This window comes from Plecotus auritus (genome assembly GCF_963455305.1).
Source record: "Plecotus auritus genome assembly, chromosome: 9".
In the NCBI taxonomy this organism is placed as follows: domain Eukaryota; kingdom Metazoa; phylum Chordata; class Mammalia; order Chiroptera; family Vespertilionidae; genus Plecotus; species Plecotus auritus.
The window spans coordinates 74,219,384-74,241,386 of NC_137783.1; the positions used below are offsets into that span (position 1 = coordinate 74,219,384).

Here is a 22,003-nt window from a genome sequence, read left to right on the forward strand (position 1 = left end):
GAGAGGAATCGGCTACAGAGGCTGCTATTTGTATAGGGTAGTTAGGTGTGGCCTTTTTGATAAGGTGGGCATCTGAGCAGAGGCCTGCATTAGGTGAGGGAGTGAGCCATATCCTATATAATAAAAGGCTTATATGCAAATCGACCAAACGGTGGAATGACCCGTTGCCATGACGCGCACTGACCACCAGGGGGCAGATGCTCAATGCAGGAGCTGCCCCCTGGTGGTCATTGCGCTCCCACAGGGGGAGTGCCGCTCATCTAGAAGCTGGGCTCACAGCTGGCAAGCGCAGCGGCGGTGGCAGGAGCCTCACCCGCCTCCGCGGCAGCACTAAGAATGTCCGACTGCTGGTTTAGGGGAGCGGGCCTAAGCTGTCAGTCAGACATCCCCTGATGGGTCCCGGTCTGTGAGAGGGTGCAGGCTGGGCTGAGGGACACCACCACCCGCCCCCCCCCCCGCCCCCCCCCCCCCCCGTGCATGAATTTCATGCACTGGGCCTCTAGTAATTACATAAAAGCATTGTAGACAGAGGAAACAGCAAGTAAAAGACCCAGATTCAGAAGCTTGTTTAATGAGTTGAGAAATAGGAAAAAGGCTAGAACTGAGTGATGGGGGAGAGGGCAACAGACAGTGATGAGGTCAGAAAGGTGGAGGTGGGGTGGGGAGCATGGGGTCATGATGAGGATTTAGGGAATATATATATGAAGTGGGAAAGTATAGGGAACGGAGCCTAGAAGTGATAGGATCCTACTTCCATTTCTTTCTTTTTTTTTTTTTTTTTTTTTAATATATATTTTATTGATATTTTACAGAGAGGAAGGGAGAGGGATAGAGAGTTAGAAACATCGATGAGAGAGAAACATCGATCAGCTGCCTCCTGCACACCTCCCACCGGGGATGTGCCCGCAACCAAGGTACATGCCCCTGACCGGAATCGAACCCGGGACCTTTCAGTCCGCAGGCCGACGCTCCATCCACTGAGCCAAACCGGTTTCGGCCCTACTTCCATTTCAAGAGGACTACTGGAATCTATGTTGAGAACAGAATTTAGGAAGGTAGTGTAGAATTAAGGACATCAGTCTGTTCTTAAGAGAGATTGAGACCCCAGTATTCACACCCCTTCAGCCTTCGGTCCTGTGAGAGATGTTGAAAAGAACTAGCAGGTAGAGGGGATAACGAGTATGGTTTCTGAGAACATGAGAGGATATGGCACATACAGGGAGGGAATAGGAAAACGGCAAGAGTAATGGGGAAAGAAGGAAGAAATGATGACTGAATATAAAGTTGATATAGTTTCTAATAGTCGATTTTTCCTCTGTGAAATAAGCAGTACTTTTCTGAGACTGGGCGGAGGAATGATAAGAGTCAGATTTTAAATGGAGTGAAAGTTTAAGAGTTGTTGCAGACAGTGGGCAACTGGTTGGCAGCAGAATATAATAGTACGGTGATATCAGTATGTACTGTTTTTTTCAGGACTTCTTAGCAGCTCTCTGAAACTGGAAAGTTAAATTCTTTTAGGTTGGAGGATTTTCTGGGTCTGGTGAAGACAAAAGAGCAATTTGAGAATTTAATGAAGGGAATCAAAGGTAGAAAGAGGGAAAATGAAGACAGGAAGGAACTGATTGTTAGGGGAAAACGAAAGAGGCCAGTTTGCTTGGGTTCCTATGAAATCAAGGGACAAATGTCCTGTAGGTAGTTGAAAAGATAAGCCAGAAGACAGGTATGCTTTAAGAGTGGGATTTTCTGCATTTGTGATCTGGCATCTTTTCAGGTGTTGGCATATCCCAGGTGTGGCTGTGGTGTGGGTGTAGAGATGGACTGGAGGAATGTGTCACTAGAGAGAAGACGCTCAGGAGACAAAGGGTCCCTGGGCTGACTGGATGTTCAACTAGGATGTGTTCTTGCAGCACATCCTAGTTGAATATTCCACCTCCTGTATGTCTAGAATGCTCTGGGCCCTTGAGATGCAGGAGTGAACACAGCCAAAACAGAGCCCTGCCCTTATAGAATTAAGATGTAAATAAATTTATATAATATGTTAGTCTGTGATTGGTGTGATAGAGAAAAGAGCAGGTTAATGGAGATTGCAATTGCTGCAGGAGAGACTGGAGCAGGTTGCAGTGTAAATGGTGATGTTAAGCTGAGGAGATGAGATTGGAGCAAATGCCAAGGGAGTGAGCCAGGCAACTGTGGGGGCAAAATATTCCAGGTTGGGGAAACCGCAGTGCAACGCCTTGAGGTGGGAGTGTGTTCATGGGGTTGATGTGTGCACAGGACACCCTGGAGTCCTGAGTGGCAGGAGTGCTAGGAGCAGAAGGGGGAATCATTGGGATGAAATTGGAGAGGTAACTTGTCTTTCATTCTGAGTGAGATGGGAGTCACTGAGGGTTCTGAGCAGAGGGGTGGTGAACTCTGACCCGAGTTTTAAAGTCTCACTCTGGCTACTGTGAGAATGAATGGAGTGGGCAAGAACCAGTGCATTCATCCATGTGCGAGGTGATGGGCCTGGACCAGGCTGGTGGCCGTAGAAGTAGAGAAGAGGTTGGATTCCTGATTTATTCTGAGGTAGAGCTTACAGGAGGTCCCATGATTGAATGTTGACTGAAGTTACTAGGTAGGATGACAGGACTTGGGATTGTAAGAACTATTACCAGAGAATAGTCTTCAGTGAGTTGGGAGCTTAATTTTGGTCATTTTAGAAAGATGGAAGAACCTGCGTGGCAGGTGAATTGGTACAGGGGACGTTCTGGAGGCAGGAAGGCTGTGTGCAGTGATCCAGGTGAGCATTGATGAGAGTGTGATTGCAGCCATCGATTGAAGGAGGTGGTTGGATCCAGCACCCCTGGGGCTCAATCCAAGCACTTCTCTGTGTTGGATGTGGCTGGTAAAGAAAGGGAAAGGATTCCAATATGATTCTGAATTCCTGAACTGGAGGAGGAGAATGTAATTAAGTAGTACAAAGAATACAGAAGAAGCAGGTGTTGGGAAATGGGAGTGCCCTCTTGTGGTTTTTAAGAGCAGTGGGGTAAAGCCTGATTTTGGTGAAGGTGAGGAGGTAGAGTGATGTGACTGAAAACGTAAAGCCATTTTGTGGTGGTAGAACCAAAGTCCTGGAAAAAGTTATGGGGTGGTGAGCAGAGCAAAAGTGAAATTGGGAGGAATGGAGGTGTGTGAGGGAGGCAGTCGAAGTGGAATGAAGGAGAAGGCAGAGGGCTGATACTCCCAGTCCAGCTGTGCTCCCACCCTAGCGGGTGAGTCCCTGTAGGCCTGCGATCCAGAGAGGGGCGGGGGGCTGTTGTCCACCCAGGTTTCGGCTTTAGGAGTCCAGGGTGCGGACTGCAGGGGCTTTTGTTTGAGGAGCGTGTTGGGATGAGGAGTCATAGTCACATGACAGATTTGGAAAACATTATCTTTCAAAAGATATTCATAGTAGAAAAATATATGGTTTACAAAACAATGAAAAGAATCCTTCATCCTAACTCTGCCAGCCAGAGATATCGGTTGTTAAAATTTTTTAATATAGAAATGTTCTCAGTACCCAGCTTCAGAAATAAATGTTATGAATCTCTGTGCTATTGAGTCCCTGTTGTTCCCATCCTGTCAGCTCCTCCCTTCCCCTCAAATATAGCCATATATGTATGAATCCTAAACAACCTATAGTATTATTTTATATATAACTAGAGGCCCAGAATTTGGTGGATTGGGGCCAGGCCTGTCAGGAAGAGGAGATGGCGGGAGGTTGGCCGGCCTGCCCACCCGGGCCTGCTGGGTGGAGAGGCTGTGGGCAATTGGCTGGTGGGCCCCGCCCCCGATTAGGGTGGGGAGGCCGATCAGGGGTGGGGATGGCTGGCGGTAGGGGCTGCTGGCTGGTGGGAGTGGTGGGGTCCCATCGGCCGGCCAGGGGAGAAGCTGCAGGTAGTTGGTTGGCTGGCCCGGCCCCCTACTGGGATGCGGGGCGGGGGGGGGGGGGGGTGATCAGGGGCGGGGTTGGCCAGGGTGAGGGGCTGTGGGCTGATCGGGTTGGGGGTGGGCTGATCGGGGGTGGGGCCAGCTGGGGGAAAGGGCCCGCCCTCTATTGGGGTGGGAGAGGTGGATCAGGGGTAGGGCCGGCTGACGGGAGGGGCTGCGGGAGGTTGTCTGGCCGGCCCCACCCCCTAATCAGGCCGGTTCACTGGCTGCAGTGGGCATCATAGGGACTGGTCGATCTGGTCATTATGGTGTTCCAGTCCCTGGCTTTTTATATATATAGATTATATTTAATATAAATAATATAACACTTTATTTTTCTGTAACTTTTGTTCACTCAAAATACATGTCTGAGATTTATCCATGTTAATTCATGTAGCTAGCTCTTGATCATTTATTTTCACTGCTGTGTGGCAGTCCATTTTTATGAAAACATTTTTTCTCCAAAAGTATTTTAATGATTACATAATAGTCTAGTGTATAAATGTACTATAGTTTATCTAATCTGTTCCTCTTGTTAGCCATCAGGTGGTTTTTTGTTTGTTTGTTTTTTCCTAAAAGAATTAGCATTCAGCTCAATTTTTATACATAGCCATTATCATTTCCTTCAACATAATAGAAATAGAATTACTATGTAGACAGTTATACATACTTTTAAGATAAAAGCAGTATTTTCTTACTGCAGTTATTTTGAAAGAAAGGCTATCAACCCATTTCTCTCTTCATTTCAGTCTCTCTTTCAATTGCCTGCATTTCGAAGACTTGTTCTCAGCTACAGCCTGCCACAGAGTGTACTTGAAAATTGTCCCAGTCACACCGTAAGTTGCTGCTATTGAGGAATCTTCACTGTTTAGTTCCTTTCATCCCAAAAGCTTTTAATTTTTTGGCTGAAGCTGATAACTGTGATGCTCTTTATTTGTGCTGATATTGTTTTCACTTCCAAATGGCTCTTTTTCCTTCTTTGTGACAAGAAATAAGGGTTTGCAAAAATGTAAAGTTAAGTAGGAATAAAATTGGAAAAACAGTTTCAAGAAAGTGGTGAGTTACCTACCGACCTCAGCATGTGGAGATGCAGAATCAATGTTCTGTTGTGGCAGCGAGCAGTGAGCTGCATTAGTCACTCAGACCTAGTGATGCAGAGGAGGCACCTAGTGCTAGAGGTCTGGACTCAGAAGAGGCTTTAGCCCTGGCTGGTGTGCACAGTGTTTAGAGCATCAGCCCTTGAGCCAAAGGGTCGAGGGTTCAATTCCTGGTCAAGGGCAAGTACCTGGGTTGCAAGTTCAAGCCTGGGCCCTAGTCAGGGTGGGTGCAGGAGGCAACCTATTGATGTTTCTCTTTCTCCCCTCCCTCCCTTCCACTCTCTCTAAAAATCAATGAAAAAAATATCCTTGGGTGAAGATTAACAAAGAAGACAAGAAGGATGAAGCCTCTTGCCAGTGATCTGACCCTTCCCAGGATTTCACCTGGGTGACAGATTTCCTAACAGGAGGGAGGACGGCAGCTTCAGAAAACAATTACACTATTAACACTATTAACTCCCTTGCTTCTACATAGACACTCTTTCAGTTGAGAGTAATCCCCTATAGAGACATTTCAGAGTACCAGTAACATAGTTTGAGACCTGACCCTGGTCTAGATCTAGGTAAATATAAATGTAAGAAGTGATCATTGACAACTTTTCTCTTTATATGTTATAATTTTCCAAGTAAGAGGTTGTAAGAGTACACATTGCTGTGTTTTCTACAGGAAAAGAGAAATATCATGTTTATGCAAGAGCTTCAGTATTTGTTTGCTCTGATGATGGGATCAAATCGCAAATTTGTAGACCCTTCGGCAGCCCTCGATCTCTTAAAGGGAGCATTCCGATCACCTGAGGAACAGCAGGTACCAGGTTTCCCCTCAAACTCTGTGGAGTTTGAAATCATGCCTAACATTACTGTAATGTTTATTTTAACCATATAATAAACTATGAACATGAGTAAGCAGGACTGTGGGTGCCTACCTTTGCCCTTTATAATGTCTAAGGAACAGGTGGTAAAAAGAGTGTGTGTTGTCTGGGGGAGGCTGGCAGTTCTAAGAGGAAGAAGTAGTAGTAGAAATAACAATTATAAAGAGGCAGTTGAAGTAGGAGGAGACTGGAAAATAGCTCATTGAGTGCTAGCAAAGAGTCACTGAGAAAAACAAAGTCCTTTGTCTACACATTTGCTGGGGTGTAGACCATCTAACCCTGAGTTCAGCAACTCTGAGCAGTCTTCTAGATGTTAGTAACTTCTTTTCCCCGCCTCCTATTAGGAAACAAAGCTCTCATTATTAGTGCAGCTTCTTCCTCATAAAATTAATTTTTTTCTCTAAAAGTCCTACAGTTCTGCAAAATCTCAAAACATTTTACAAAAGCTTTCTTTCTTCATTCAGATCTCATAAATTCTAAAGGACTACAGTGTGTTCTTTGGACCTTTTTAAAAAGTCCTTAACTGGAAGATTTAGTTTGTTTGTTACAAAAAGAGGTGGCTGGAAGTGGCAGTGTTCCAGTTTCCTCCTAGCCACAACTTAGAGGCTGCCTAGTGTGCCTTCTGTTGCACCTTTGGTAGCTGGTCCCAGTGTTCCATGTATCTTCTTGATAGGTGGCCCTAAAATAGAAATCATTGCATGGTAATAGAATCTTAGTGATTGGTGGGATAAAAGCAAATGTTTGTTTCCCTAAGTATAGTGTGGGGTCTAACTCTTATGCAATTTGTTACCTTTCTTATAGCAAGATGTGAGTGAATTCACACACAAGCTTCTGGATTGGCTGGAGGATGCATTCCAGCTCGCTGTTAATGCTAAGTGAGTGTCAAGGATCCGTTTGTACATCCTTCCTGCTCACAGCGGTCCAGTGAGAATTATGATAAGGGGGAACAGTACTCATCTTAAGTAGAAATTACTGGTTTTGCCCGACTGGCATGGCTCAGTGGTTGATTGTCGACCTATGAACCAGGAGGTCATGGTTCAATTCCCATTCAGGGCACAGGCCCAGATTGCAGGCTCAATCCCCACTAGGGGACATGTGGGAGGCAGTCGATCAATGATTCTATCTCATCATTGATGTTTCTATCTCCCTCTTTCTTCCTCTCCGAAATCAATAGGAAAAAAAAAAGAAAGAAATGAAAAGAAATTGCTGTTTTTTTCCAAACTTCATGGCGTAGCCACTCATAATTGTCATTGTGCATCCCCATTGCTTTTGGTTTTTCTCTTTGAGGATATAAATAATCATATTAACCCATAATTTTTTACTAAAAGGGCCATAATTATTAACTTTGTTACAGCCATAGCCTGTGGTGTAAAATGTGTTAAAAGGTTAAATCGTAGATGTGAACATGGTGGAATAATATAGATCATTAAATTTAATGTAAGACAACTGGTGTAATCTGTGTAGACTGTTAGAGAACAGCTTTTAGTCATGTCAGTCATTAGCAGAAATGAAATTCAGGGCAAAGATACAAGTATCCTTCACCCAATATAGATGCTGAGGAATTTGTTTTCTAAATTGTCATAATTTTGGGTAGAAGAAATGTATATCATAAAACAGCTTTGCAAATGGAAACATACATAGTTAACAATTTAAGGTAGGCTTGTAGATATAAACTACAGTTGACCTTAGAACAACATGGGTTTGATCTGTACAGATCCATTTAGACATGAATTTTTTTCAATGAGTATATTAGAAAACATTTTTGGAGATTTGCGACAATTTGAAAAAGCTTGAAATGAACCATATAGCCTAGATATATAAAAAAAATCAAGAAAAAGGTCATGAATGTGGAAAATAGTGTATTATTTTCTTTTATAATTTTCTTAACATTTTCTTTTCTTTAGCTTATTTTATTATGAAAATACAGTATATAATACATAACACACAAATATGTGTTAATCAGCTGTTTATATTACTGGTAAGGCTTAAGGTCCACAGTAGGTTAAGTTTTAGGAGAGTCAAAATTATACATGGATTTTCAACTTTGTCCCTAACATCCTCATTGTTCAAGGATCACTGTATTTTCATTCCTTGACTGTCATGCCACTGGGAAAACGTTTTCTATTTATTTGCGGAACTACACAAGAAGGTTCATTCTTATCTATGTACTACTTTTATACCCTGTATACTTTGGAGAGCTATATCTATATCTCTTATATATGTATCGAATGTATATAGATACATGTATAAGGCTTTCAGGCCTTATTGTCCTTGTGCTTTCAGATTTTAGCATATACTTGTCTAGTGAATGTGTGGACTGAAATAATCTATTACTTATTTTAGACCATACCTGGCTCTTTGTTTAAATGAAATTGTAGTGTTTTTGCTTTTGAATGATGGTTGGGTTTAGTTTAGTGCTTATCTGATCCAAATGATACCAAGTTGTCTCCTTTTTTTAAAAGCAGCAATCCCAAGAACAAATCTGAAAATCCAATGGTGCAGCTATTCTACGGTACTTTCCTCACTGAAGGGGTTCGTGAAGGTAAATTCTCTGCTGTAACTGTTAATGCTAGTCCTGTGACCAAATCTATATTACTGTTACAATTTGGGGAGGCAGTGTAGTGAAAAGGCTTGGGAATCAGACAAATGCAGGTCTGAATGTTGGTTCTGCCTCTTAGAAGCTGTGTAATTGTGGACAAATTATGTGAGGTCCTGGAACCTTGGTCTCTTTATAAGATGGGCCCAGTCAGGTAGCTCTCTTAGTTAGAACGTCATCTCCATACACCAAGGATGTGGGTTTGACCCCTAGTCAGGGCATATACAAGAATCAACTAATGAATGCATAAATAAGTGGAACAACAAATTGATATATCTCTCTTTTATATCAATAAAAAATTTGAAAAGATGGGCCTGATCATTATCTCAGAGTTGTTATATTAAGTTGTGTAATATTTGCACTACCCAAATCTAGTGTTAATTTTAGATACACAGTGATGTTACTTAATTTTCTGTTGTTCTTTCCAATGTAATATCTAATCTCAAAAGGTTTTATTGTGTTAGACTGCCAGAAATGTTTGTCTACTATAGAAGCTGCATGTTGGCCACATGAGGTTTTTTTTCTTTTTTTCGACTATAGAGAATTTTAAACACATAGAAATAGACCAATATAAAAACCTCCATAAACTCAGCAGCCATTAGCCTATGGCCAATCATTCTCCATGTAATCCCTGTCTACTCTTACCCCTCTGACATTCTTCTTAAAACAATCCAATATCACTATCACACCAAAAAAATAGCATTTCTTATATCAAATATCGAGTCAGTATTCAAATTGTTAACTTGTATAGTTATATATGGAGGCAGTGTTTATTTTTAGTTTCTCTTAATTAGGATCCGAATGTGGTGCATTTATGATTGGTTGATATGTCTTTTAAGTCTCTTTTCACAATCTGTAGATTCTTCTTATTCAATCTATTTTCTTTGAAATGTTTTATGGTTTTTTGTTTTGTTTTGTTTTTTAAGAAAGCAGGCTGTTTGTTCTCTAGTATTTGTATTTCCCACACTCTGAAATCTTGCTGCTTGCATATCCATGATATAAATTGGTAGTTGGATCTAGAGTTTGACTGGATTCAGGTAAGGTTTTTTTCTCCCCCCCCACAAAATATATTTTTGTTTATTTCAGAGAGGAACGGAGAGAGAGAGAGGGATAGAGAAACATCAGTGATGAGAGAGAATCATTGTTTGGCTGCACTTCCCCTACTAGGGATGGAGCCCGCAACCTGGGCATGTGCCCTGACTGGGAATGGAACTGTGACCTCCTGGTTCATAGGTTGATGTTCAACAACTGAGCCACACCAGCTGGGCTGGGTAAGGCTTTTTTAGGCAAGACAAACTCACAGGTCGTGGGATAGTCTCAGGCAGGAGGCATTTACTGTCTGCTTGCATTTCTTTTTGCAGTGTTAGCAGTTGCCAATGATCTGGGCCTGGATCCACTGGTTCATTAGCGGTTGCCACACAGGCTTAAATGCACTACAGATCAGTTCTCAGGATGTTGCTGAATTAAGAAGACATTGTCTCTGGTACCAGAAAAAAGGGCTTTAGATCTCGCTATGGCAGTGATGTCTTTTAAAAATCATTCTGTTTCTTTGTCTAGGAAAGCCCTTTTGTAACAATGAGACCTTTGGCCAGTATCCCCTTCAGGTAAATGGCTATCACAACTTAGACGAATGTTTGGAAGGGGCCATGGTGGAGGGTGACATTGAGCTGCTTCCTTCCGACCATTCAGTGAAGTACGGACAAGAGGTGAGTTGGGTATTTTCTTTGGTGCACCAACCACAAAGCCTGTTAAATAGGACTGAGCTTTTTGGCCAGTCGTTTTCCCATCACATAGCTTTACATGTAACAGAACTTAAACTTGTTTGAGATCTCTCATGAGTTGATGTGAGTTGGATGAGTCTTACTATTGGATAAATTCTTTACTAAAAGTGTGAATTTGGAGTCTGAGTTACTCATTTAAAGGTTGTATGCTGCTTCTGATATTTCAAGTGTGATCAAGTTTCTCTCTTTCTGTTGAAGCCTACCTGTACCTGAGTAGGGAGAGCGCACTGCCTCCATATTTTCGGAGGGTAAAAGTACAGTGATTAACTCCTATGGTATGCCATTTAGAATATTTTCCCTATTATAGTATTTACTGTTTTCCATTGTAACTTCTGCCTTTACTTTAAAATTTTTAAAATTTTGCATTTATTTATTTTTGTGGGTTGGGAAGAAATGGGGACATTAAAGGGAGAACAAGGGTAATTAATATCTCAAGACTTCAGCTGGGTTAAGAATTGCATTTGAATTTGTAGTAGCATTATTGTCAGTACAACACAGCTTGGATTATTCTCTTCTCATCATCCATTTTGAGACAAAATTATGGCTTATATGATGAGTCCAACTCAATAATTACTATAGGAGGAAGAAAAGCTTTCTTGAGTTAAAATAGGAAGCATAGTATGAACCTTGTCAAAATGCATTAGCGGTAGGGCAGGGCTGGGACCTGGAGAGAGGAACTGCTTCCCCTAGCTTTTCAAGGAAGGTACCGATTCCTGATTATGAGGAGCTGCATGGAGCTGATGGTGTGCTTACAAAAGAGAGGGGATGCTCACCAGTTACTCAGACCTCTGAAGACCTTTATTCAAGGATGGGAACACTTTATATATATATAAGAAAACCATTATGCTTGTTTAGATTTAGCCCTGAGGTAGTCAGACAGGCTATTTGGATTCACCTCAGCCTGACGAGGGCCTGTGAAGGGAACCGCTGTTTGTACTTTTGGTAAAGGGAATATTTTAAAGCTATCATACAGACCTCTGGCCTATAGGTGAATTGAACAGAAAGGCCTTTCCTGGTCTAGCTTTTCCTCATCTATGACCAGTGACACTTGAAATCATTTTTAAAAGCCAGGGCTTTCTTTTCTTGAAACTCAAGGTAACATACATTATAGGTTCATATGTCTGGGTCCCTTAGGATATGTCTGTAAATTGTTGGAATTGAGAGATTTTCTCAGGAACTTGAGAACTCATAATCATGAGGCTACTTCAAGTTTTCCTTTTTAGACAGAAAGGGGATTCAAGTTATGGTTAATAGATTATAAATAAATAGTACATTATATATGCACACATATTAGTCTTTTTAGCTGATTCATGGAGACAGTTGTCCCCTTACTTACATGCTGCTTAGTTTATAATTTCTAATTCTTTGGCTAGGCTGCCATTTTCTTCAGGTTTTGAATCTATTTTGAGTACTGATGACTTAATGAATAAATTGCATAGGTGCTTGTGCATTCACATATTTATTGGTGGTTATTTCTGAGGATGATAGTTGAGCTGGAGTATTGAGGAATGTTTAACCATATTTTCAATGAGGGCATGATTCTAAGTGGTCATTTCCTTTAGGATTTAAGATTAAACAAGAGCTCTAGAATGAGTTTGATTTGAATATAAATTCTATACCAAAAATACAGATTTATGAGGGATATTTTAAATCTGACAATTGCCATTTCCTGAAAATAACTTATTTCTCTCACATTTCTACTCCTGACATAGTGTTGGTTTACAAAACTACCTCCAGTGTTAACCTTTGAACTCTCAAGATTTGAGTTCAATCAGTCCCTTGGTCAGCCAGAGAAAATTCACAATAAGCTGGAGTTTCCTCAGATCATTTATATGGACAGGTGAGTTCTGTGATTGATTGTCTAAGATTGATTGTCTTAAGATTATGTGATTTTTATCTCTCAATTTGTTTATGTGATGTATCATATTTATTGATTTGTGGATGTTGTACCATCCTTGCATCCCTGGAATAAATTCCACTTGGTCATTGTGTATGATCTTTCTAATGTAATGCTGGATCTGATTTGCTAGGATTTTGTTGAGGATTTTAACATCTATGTTCATCAGAGATATTGGCCTCTAATTCTCTTTCTTTGTAGTGTCTTTATTTGGTTTTGGGGTTAGAGTAATGCTGGCTTCGTAGAAAGAGCTTGGAAATGCTCCTTCCTCCTGAATTTTTTGGAATAGTCTGAGGAAGATAGATTTTATTTCTTCTTTGAATGTTTGATAAAACTCCCCTGTGAAGTAGTATGGATCAGGGCTTTTGTTTGCTGTAAGTTTTTTGATTACTGCTTCAATTTCCTCCATAGTTATTGGCCTGTTCAGATTTTTTTATTCTTCCTGGTTGAGTTTTGGAAGGTTGTATTTTTCTAGGAATATGTCCATTTCTTCTAGGTTGACCGTTTGTTGAAATAGAGTTGCTCATAGTATTTTTTTACGATTTGTCGTATTTCTGAGGGGTCTGTTGTTACTTCGCCTCTTTCATTTCTAATTTTGTTTATTTGGGTCCTCTCTCTTTGCTTCTTGGTGAGCCTGGCTAGAGGTTCATCAATCTTGTTTATCCTTTCAAAGAACCAGCTCTTGGTTTCGTTGATGTTTTGTATTGTTTTTTGGTCTCTATGTCATATATTTCTGCTCTGCTCTTTATTATTTCCATCCTTCTGTTCACTCTGGGTTTTTCTTGTTGTTTTCTTTCTAATTCTTCAAGTTGCAGTGTTAGATGGTTTATTACCAGTTTTTCTGTTTTTTTTTTTTTAATATATTTTATTGATTTTTTACAGAGAGGAAGGGAGAGAGATACAGAGTTAGAAACATCGATGAGAGAGAAACATCGATCAGCTGCCTCCTGCACACCCCCTACTGGGGATGTGCCCGCAACCAAGGTACATGCTTTTGACCGGAATCGAACCTGGGACCTTTCAGTCTGCAGGCTGACACTCTATCCACTGAGCCAAACCGGTTTCGGCTTCTTGTTTTTTTGAGGTAGGCCTGTAATGCTTTGAACTTCCCTCTCAGGACTGCTTTCATTGTGTCCCAAAGATTTTGGATTGTTGTGTTTTCATTATCCTTTGTTTCCAGGATGTTTTTTATTTCTTCTTTGATCTCTTTGGTAACCCACTCATTGTTTGGTATTATGCTATTCAGCCTCAAAGTGTTTGAATTTTTGTGATTGTTTTTATTGTAGTTGATTTCTAATTTAATGCCATTGTGATCTGAGAAGATGCTTGATATGATTTCAGTCTTCTTGAATATGGAGAGAGTTTGCCTGTGTCCCAATATGTGGTCTGTCTTTGAGAATGTCTCATGTGCACTTGAGAAGAATGCATAGTCTGTAGTTTTGGGGTAGAATGTTCTGAAGATGTCGATTAAGTCCATCTGATCTACTGAGTTGTTTAGCATTGCTGTTTCTTTGCTAATTTTTTTGTCTAGAGGATTTATGCAGTGATGTTAATGGGCTATTAAAGTCTCCTACTATAATTGTATTGTTGTTGATCTCTCCCCTGATATCTTCCAGAAGATTTTTTATGTTATTTGGGTGTTCCTGCATTGGGTGCATAAATGTTTACCAGAGTTATATCCTCTTGTTGTATCGATCCTTTTAGAATTATGAAGTGGCCTTTCTTGTCTCTTGTTATGGTCTTCACTTTGAGGTCTATTTTGTCAGATATAAGTATTGCTACCCCAGCTTTTTTTTTTCATTTCCATTTGACTGATAGATATTTTTTCATCCCTTCACTTTCGGTCTGTGTGAGTCCCTTGTTCTGAGGTGGGTCTCCTGTAGACATCATATATATGGGTCATGTTTTCTTATTCATTCAGTCACTCAATGTCTTTTGATTGGAGCATTTAATCCATATACGTTTAGTGTTATTATTGATAGGTACTTGTTTGTAGCCATTTCTGTTCTTTATGCCTGTTTTCCCTTCCTCCCTTTCTATTTCTTCTTTTTACAGCATTCCCTTTAGCATTTCTTGCATTTCTGGCTTGGTGTAATGATAAACTCCCTTAGCCTTTTTTTTCTGCGAAGTTCCTGATTTCCCCTTCAATTTTGAATGATAGCCTTGCTGGGTAGAGTATTCTTGGATTCAGTCCTTTGCTTTGCATCACTTTGTATACTTCATTCCATTTCCTTCTGGTTTGATGTGTTTCTGTTGAGAAATCATTTGATAATCTGATGGGGGATTCTTTGTAGGTAACTCTCTGTCTCTCTCTTGCAGCCTTTAAGATTCTCTCTTTGTCATTAACATTTGCCATTGCAATTCTGATGTGTCCTGGTGTGGGTCTTTTGGGGATTCATCTTGCTTGGGACTCTCTGTACTTGTGTGACTTTTTTCTTCCCCATATCAGACAAGTTTTCTGTCATTATTTCTTCAAATAGATTATCTAATCCTTGCTGTTCTTCTTGTCCTACTGGCACCCCTATTATATGTATGTTACTTCATTTCATGTTGTCCCAAAGCTCCCTTAGGCTCTCCTGCTTTTTAATTATTTTCTCCAGTTGGTGTTCAGATTGGGCTTGTTTCTCTACCTTATCTTCTAACTCACTAATTTGGTCCTCCACTTCTTCCAGTCTACTGTTGAAACCTTCCATAGCGTTTTTGATTGTAGCTTTATCACTTTTGATTTCTTCATGATTTTTGCATAAGTTGTTGATTTTCTTGTCCATCCAGTATATGAACTGTATGACCATTACACTGAATTCTTTTTCTGTCATATTGCATGTCTCTGTTTCACTTATTTCCTTTCTTGATGAATCCTCTTTTTCTTTCCTTTGAGGGTTGTTTCGTTGTCTCCCCATTCTAAGTATCACCAGAAGGTCCAAACTCCCAAGTTGTGGGGGCCCGAGCTGTGTGCAGTAGGAGCATCGTGCCACCCGAGTGTCACTGAAGAGCTCTGACACCGAGATGTGTGCTGCTGTGGGTCAGTAGGAGCCACGCATGCCGAGAATCAGAGTCACCTGCTCTCAGTGCTGCCTCGTGCACACACCTAGAATGAGTGCCCAACATGCACCGCACTGAGAAAGAGTCTGATAGCATGCTCCAGGAATCAGAGTCCCCATGTTTGAGCGCTGAGAATTGAGTATCGGAGTCTCTGTCACTTGGTGCCGCCTTGCATCAAAAATCAGGGTCCCTGTGCACACGTGCACCAAGAATTGGAGTCACTGGCGCTCAGAGAGTGCGCACTGAGAATCATTGTTCCCATGCACCCGCGATGAGAAACAATTCCTGCATGTGCGCGCTGAGTGTCAAGTCACTGTTGCTCAGTGTGGCCTCTCGCATAGAGAATCAGGGTCCCCGGTCTGCTTGGGGGTCGGATTGCACAGCCTGCCTGTGTTGCAGGAGGCCTGCTCGCGTGCTGCAGGAAATAGACTCCCAGTGTGCGCTCACCCAGAGTCAAATTCAGGTAGCACAGCCGCCCTCTGTCGATGGGAGGCCTGCTCGCGTGCTGCAGGAAACAGACTACACGTGTGTGCACACGGCCAGAGTCAAAGTCAAGTCGCACAGCCGCCCTGTGTTGGCAGGAGGTCTGCTAGCATGGCATGGGTCTAGCAGGTCCTATTCCGCTGCATTGGGCCGGCGGGGAGGGGGTTAGGCTCTGTAACTCACAGAAATCTGCGGACAGGATGTCTGGAGTCTTGGTGTCCGTGAGGCTGCTGCTGTGATAGCAGGTCTTTGTCCCGAGTGGCTGTAGGATCCTGGTTTGCATCTGAGGACACACTGGGTGGTGGTTAGGCTAGGATCCTAGTTGCTAGCAGTTTTGCCCTTCAAGATGGCGTGGTTTCTGTGTAAGCGCTGGCCACCCCGAGTGTTTGCAGTGGCAGTGGGGTTTTGCAGTCTAAGACTTCCTGATCCAGCAGCCCCCCGAAAACCCTGCAGGATCTAACTGTCTCTAGCTAAAACACACACACACCACACATGTCCACACACTCCTCTATTGCTCCTTCACTCTTTCACACACTCTCCCTCCCTGCCTTCTTGCCAGTCGCCATCTTTTCGGTCTCCCAACTGTTTTCTAACGTGGCTGTACAATTTTGCATTTCTATCAGCTCCATTTGCTTCAAATCCTCACCAACATGTGGAATGCATGTTAGCCATTATAGTGGGTTTGTAGGGATATCTTATTTAAAATTTATATTCCCCTGATAACTAGTGATGTTGAGCATCTTTTTATGTACTTAATTAATGGTTATTTGTGTATTTTCTTTAGTGAAATGTCTGTTCAAACCTTTTGTTCACTTCCTTAACTGTGTTGTTGTGTTCATACTGAGTTTTAAGGGTTTTTTAAAATACATTTTAGATTCAAATCCAAATATTTCCCGTCTGCTTGTCTCTTCCATTTTCTTCCAGTGTTTTTTAGAAGAGCAGGAATTTTAGTTTTAATGAAGTGTAATGTATCAGTTTTTCTTTTATAGTTTGTGCTTTTTATGTTCTAACTAGAGGCTCGGTGCATGAAATTCGTGCACCGAGTGTGTGGCCCTCAGCCCAGCCTGCACCCTCTCCAATCTGGGACCCCTCGAGGGATGTCCGACTGCCCGTTTAGGCCTGATCCCGGTAGAATCGGGCCTAAACAGGCAGTCGGACATCCCTCTCACAATCCAGGACTGCTGGCTCCCAACTGCTTGCCTTCCTGATTGCCCCTAACCGCTTCTGCCTGCCAGCCTGATCACCCCCTAACCACTCCCCTGCCAGCCTGATTGATGCCTAACTGCTCCCCTGCCAGCCTGTTTGCCTCTAACTGCCCTCCCCTGCAGGCCTGGTCATCGCTAACTGTCCTCCCCTGTAGGCCTGGTCACCCCTAACTGCCCTCCCCTGCAGGCCTGGTCCCCCCACAACTGCTCTCCCCTGCAGGCCTGGGTCCCCCACAACTGCCTTCCCTGCAGGCCCGGTTGCCCCCAACTTCCCTCCTCTGCTGGCCTGGTCACCCCTAACTGCCCTCTCCTGCAGGCTTGATCGCCCCCAACTGCCCTCCCTTGCAGGCCTGGTCCCTCCCAACTGCCCTCCCCTGCTGCCATCTTGTGGCAGCCATCTTGTGTCCACATGGGGGCAGCCATCTTTGACCACATGGGGACAGCCATCTTGTATGTTGGAGTGATGGTCAATTTGCATATTACTCTTTTATTAGATAGGATAGAGGCCTGGTGCACGGGTGGGGGCCAGCTGGTTTGCCCTGAAGGTGTCCCAGATCAAAGTGGGGGTTCCCTTGGGGTGTGGGGTGGCCTAGGCGAGGGGCCTGTTGTGGTTTGCAGGCCGGCCATGCCCCCTTGGTGACCCAAGCGGAGGCCCTGGTATCTGGGATTGATTTATCTTCTATAATTGAAACTTTGTAGCCTTGAGCAGAGCCAAGCCTCCTGCTTGCTCAGTGGCTGCAGCCATTTTTGTTGGGATTTATTTATCTTCTGTAATTGAAACTTTGTAGCCTTAAGCAGAGGCCAAGGCAGGCCAGGGCTGCGGGAGCTTGGCTTCTTCCATCGCCGGGGGCAACTCAAGCATCCTGCTCTCTCCAGCTCCATGGCTGCCGCCATTTTTGTTGGGATTTATTTATCTTCTGTAATTGAAACTTTGTAGCCTTGAGTGGAGGCCTGGGCTGGCCAGGGTGTGCAGAAAGCTTGGCTTCCTCCATTGCCGGGGAAACCCAAGCCTACTGCTCGCTCCTTGGCTGCAGCCATCTTGGTTGGGTTAATTTGCATACTTGCTCCTGATTGGCTGGTGGGCGTGGCTTGTGGGTGTAGCAGAGTGATGTTTAATTTGCATATTACTATTTTGTTAGATAGGATTAAGAATTCTTTGCCAAACCAAAGGTCACAAAGATTTTATTTTTTTCCCCTTTCTGAAAAATTGTAATTTTAACTCTTAAATTTATGCCTATGACTCTTTTAGAATTTATATTTATATATATTATGAAATAAAGGTTTTTGGTGTTTTGTTTTGTTTTTTTAATAAGAGGGGAAAGATGGCATGTGGGTGTCCAATTATTCTAGTACCATTTGTTGAAAAGACACTCTTTTCCCTCATTAAATTACCTTGATACTCTGTTAGAATTAATTAAATTTACATTTGTGGGTCTATTTCTGGAGTCTCTGTTCTGTCTGTTGCCTAATCTTATGTCAGGGCCACCTTGTCTCGATTACTGTGGTTTTATTATAAATCTTGACCTCAGTATAAGTTCTCTAACTTTGTTTTTCTTTTTTCAAATTGTTTTGGTTATCCTGGTAACTGCATTTCTTTCTTTTTTTTTTTTCCTTTTAATCTTTATTGTTGAAAGTATTACATAGGCCCTCCTTTTCCTCCCGTTAACTTCTTCCAGCCTGGTCCCATTCTCACCCCCCCTCCCCAAGCCCTCACCACCCATTGTCTGTGTCCACAGGTTATGCATCCTTTGCATTTCTATATAAATATTAGAATCAGCTTGTCAGTGATTGGGATTTTGATTGAGATTGTATTGAATCTATAGATCAGTTTGGGGAAATTGACTTAACAATTCTTAGTTCTTCAATCCATGAACATAGTATACCTCCATTTATTTAATTTTTCTGTGAATTTCTTCAACAGTGTTTCATAATTTTTAGTGTATAGGTCTTGTACATATCTAGTTGTTTATTTCTAAATTCATGTTTAATTTTATTATAATTGTGTTTTTTACCTCATTGCCTCCAGGCTATGCCTCCAGAGGGAATGCTTTCAGTAGTCTTAACCATTAAGTGTTCTACCATTAAGTGTGGTGTTAACTGTGTGTTTTCATAGATGTCCTTTGTCTAATTGAGGAAGTTTCCTTGTGTCCCTAGTTTGCTGAGACTTTGTGTTATTAATGTTCTTAAATATAAATTGTGATTTGGGGCTTATTTGTTTAGATACATGTACAGAAGCAAAGAGCTTATTCGAAGTAAGAGAGAGAGTATTCGAAAGTTGAAGGAGGAAATGAAAGTCCTGCAGCAAAAACTGGAAAGGTAAGTTATGGACACCTCTGTGCTTATAAATGTAGGAGTAGAACATTAAAATCAGATAACTTGTTTATCTTTAAAAACTAGAGGCCCAGTGCATGAATTCGTGCACAGGTGGGGTCCCTCGGCCAGGCGGCATTCAGGGCTGTCTCACCCAGTCCCAATCAGGGCTGGCTGGCTCGGGGAAGGGACTGCAGGAGTTTGGCCAGCCCCAGGAGGTTGGCTGTGGGGGCACACTGACCACCAGGGGGCAGCTTCTGCATTGAGCCTCTGCCCTCTGGTGGTCAGTGCACAACATAGCAACACGTCATTTGGTTGACTGGTTGTAATGGTCACTTGGGCTTTTATATATATAGATAGATTAATTCAGAGTTCAAGTATTAACTAGTGTATTTTATAAAGTAATATTTATTTTTCTAAGGGTGAAGCATATTTCAAGATAAACTAATAGTATCCATGGGCAAACAGTAGTCCCAGGGAACTTAAGTGACCCTTAGCCACACAGTTATTGGCAGTGTATTTAGAGGACCAACATTCTGATTTTATAGCCCTTTCCTTTTCCACTGTCCTTGCCGTCTTTTTCATAAACACAAGAGAGGTAATGTCATAGTGCTCCTTTCCCATTGTCTTGGGAAAACAGTTTCTGAATGTCTGGGGAAGGTAAAAACAAAAAACAATTCTGCTCTACCTAGAGTAGGGCTAACTGATTTAAAAGGGCTATTTCTGACAGGTACAAAGTCCTTTGTCTTATAGAGGATTCAGTCCCTTTTCTTTGTTTACATTATTTCTGTGGAATCACTCCTATGACTTCCTAAGGGGGAGTCAATGTAATTTCTTTCTAGTCAAGATAGAGCCCATTGTTTTTGCATTTCAGAAAGAATCTCATACAATGTTAGTGGCTTTCCCCCCTTTATCTGCTTAACAATTTTGCTGCTATCATCACCCCATCTCTACCCACTCTATTGCTAGGTCATTAATTTTCCTGAGAGGCAACACTGCATATCCTCTAATGTGGTTGACTTTGATTGCTCTGTACATATTTTCCTCTAGTGTTTTCATTTTATAATGTCCTTCTAAATATAGAAACAGACAATTTTCCTTCTTCCTAGTTCTATACCCCTTTCTTCCCCCTACCTCTCACTTTATTCAGAGAAGAAAAACATGAAGTGACTCTATCCTTTGTAAATAGAATCCCAGAACTACAGAGTTTACCTGTATCAATTGGTCAACTTAATTATTGTACCATTTAAACTTTGTCTACTATAGTGAACTGTAGAATTTATTAAAGTAAATTTCTTTAATGACTCTAACATATGATAGTAATGGCAGAATATTGGGTATTATTAAAATAATTTGATATTTTGGTTACATATTTCTGGTATTTATATTTACTAATCCCAAAGAAATCTTTAATAATTTATGCCTGGCCTATGCTGTTTTTGAGTGTATAAATAATAGGGTACTTAGGACTCTGCAAAAAAAAGATTTGCTAGTTTTCTTAAACTCTGACCTTTATCAATATCTACTTACCATTTCCAGCTTTCTTTCATTTTTTCCTAATAATTGCCAAGTGGTTGATCTATAGGGCAGCAAAGAAAAAAAACGTGGGTACTAGTTCACCAGCATTTTTTTCAGATTTGAGTACTGGTAATATCTCTATTTTCCTTTAAGAAACAGCATTTACTTTTATGTCCAGAGCCTAAATGTGATATGATATCAACAGAAAACATAACTGGCATGACTTTGGTTAGGAGCCCATTTGTTATATTTTCTGCCAGGTATAAAAGTTTAGATTGTTACGAATTTTTACTTTTGTAGTTAGAGATTTTTTGCCCTACAGGTTGTTTGAATAATGTGTTAAATATCGTGTAGTGTTTAGAAATAGCCTTTCCATCAACTCTTCACACCACAACAGATCTTTTGTCAGCAAGCCTCAAAATATAAGACAGACATGGCCAATAGAGTACCATTGTCTTTGCCTCTTAGGTATGTGAAGTATGGCTCGGGCCCAGCTCGGTTCCCACTCCCTGACATGTTGAAATACGTTATTGAATTTGCTAGTACAAAACCTGCCTCAGAAAGCTCTACGTCTCAGAGTGACACAAGCATGACATCACCACTTTCTCCAGTGCATTGCCCGGTGTCTGACCTGACATCCAAGGAAAGGTAATGAAAAAAGTTTTATTAGTATACGTATATATATATTTGGTTTATATGTACTGTGCACCTTCTTTCTATCTGATTAACACCCCATATGACTTGAGGTCTTGAGCTCTTTGTCTTAAAGGGAAGGATTTTGCCAACTGTCCCTTGAGAGAATGTTCCTAATTCCCACCAGTGCACTCACCTGCCCATAGGAGGGTTGGGGTTATTTCAGAGCTTCCTGAACTGTCTTGGGATAGTGTTCGTTTTGTACCAGGGCTGCCTTGTTTTGGGCTAGCTGCCAACGATCTTTCTAAGAGGAAACTTCAGCCCTGCTCCTCCAAACATCTTATTCTTGCTGCTGAAAATATGCATGACTAAGTAAACATTAAGAAAAGAGATTTATTCATAAATAGAAAACTAACACATGAAAAGACTGGCTTGCAGTTGAAGAGGATGGCCTAGAGGGGTTTATCTAGGGAAGGAACAGGGAGATCAAAGCTCAGGAGCCCTTTGATTCTGCTCTGGCCCAGCCACATGCAACAACCTTTGTAACCTGGAGAAACCATTAGGGTCAGCTCAGATTAAACTTGATGTGTGCCTTAACTGTTAAAACAAAACACTAGAACCTGC

The 22,003-nt window shown here is 41.7% G+C and overlaps 1 protein-coding gene across 7 annotated transcripts in view; it reads left to right on the top strand.

Annotated features, from left to right (window-relative positions):
* The window catches only part of USP28 (ubiquitin specific peptidase 28), a 68,411-nt gene that overhangs the window by 24,569 nt on the left and 21,839 nt on the right, over positions 1–22,003 (top strand). For 4 of the 7 annotated variants that reach the window (XM_080642675.1, XM_080642676.1, XM_080642678.1 and 1 more), the window contains exons 6-13: positions 4,698–4,784; positions 5,713–5,850; positions 6,716–6,789; positions 8,377–8,456; positions 10,068–10,216; positions 12,004–12,131; positions 19,139–19,234; positions 21,215–21,394. In XM_080642675.1, the coding sequence (XP_080498801.1) occupies positions 4,698–4,784; positions 5,713–5,850; positions 6,716–6,789; positions 8,377–8,456; positions 10,068–10,216; positions 12,004–12,131; positions 19,139–19,234; positions 21,215–21,394 (932 nt within the window). The remainder of the gene's footprint in view (positions 1–4,697; positions 4,785–5,712; positions 5,851–6,715; positions 6,790–8,376; positions 8,457–10,067; positions 10,217–12,003; positions 12,132–19,138; positions 19,235–21,214; positions 21,395–22,003) is intronic. The other 3 variants (XM_080642677.1, XM_080642679.1, XM_080642681.1) reach the window with 1 other exon arrangement.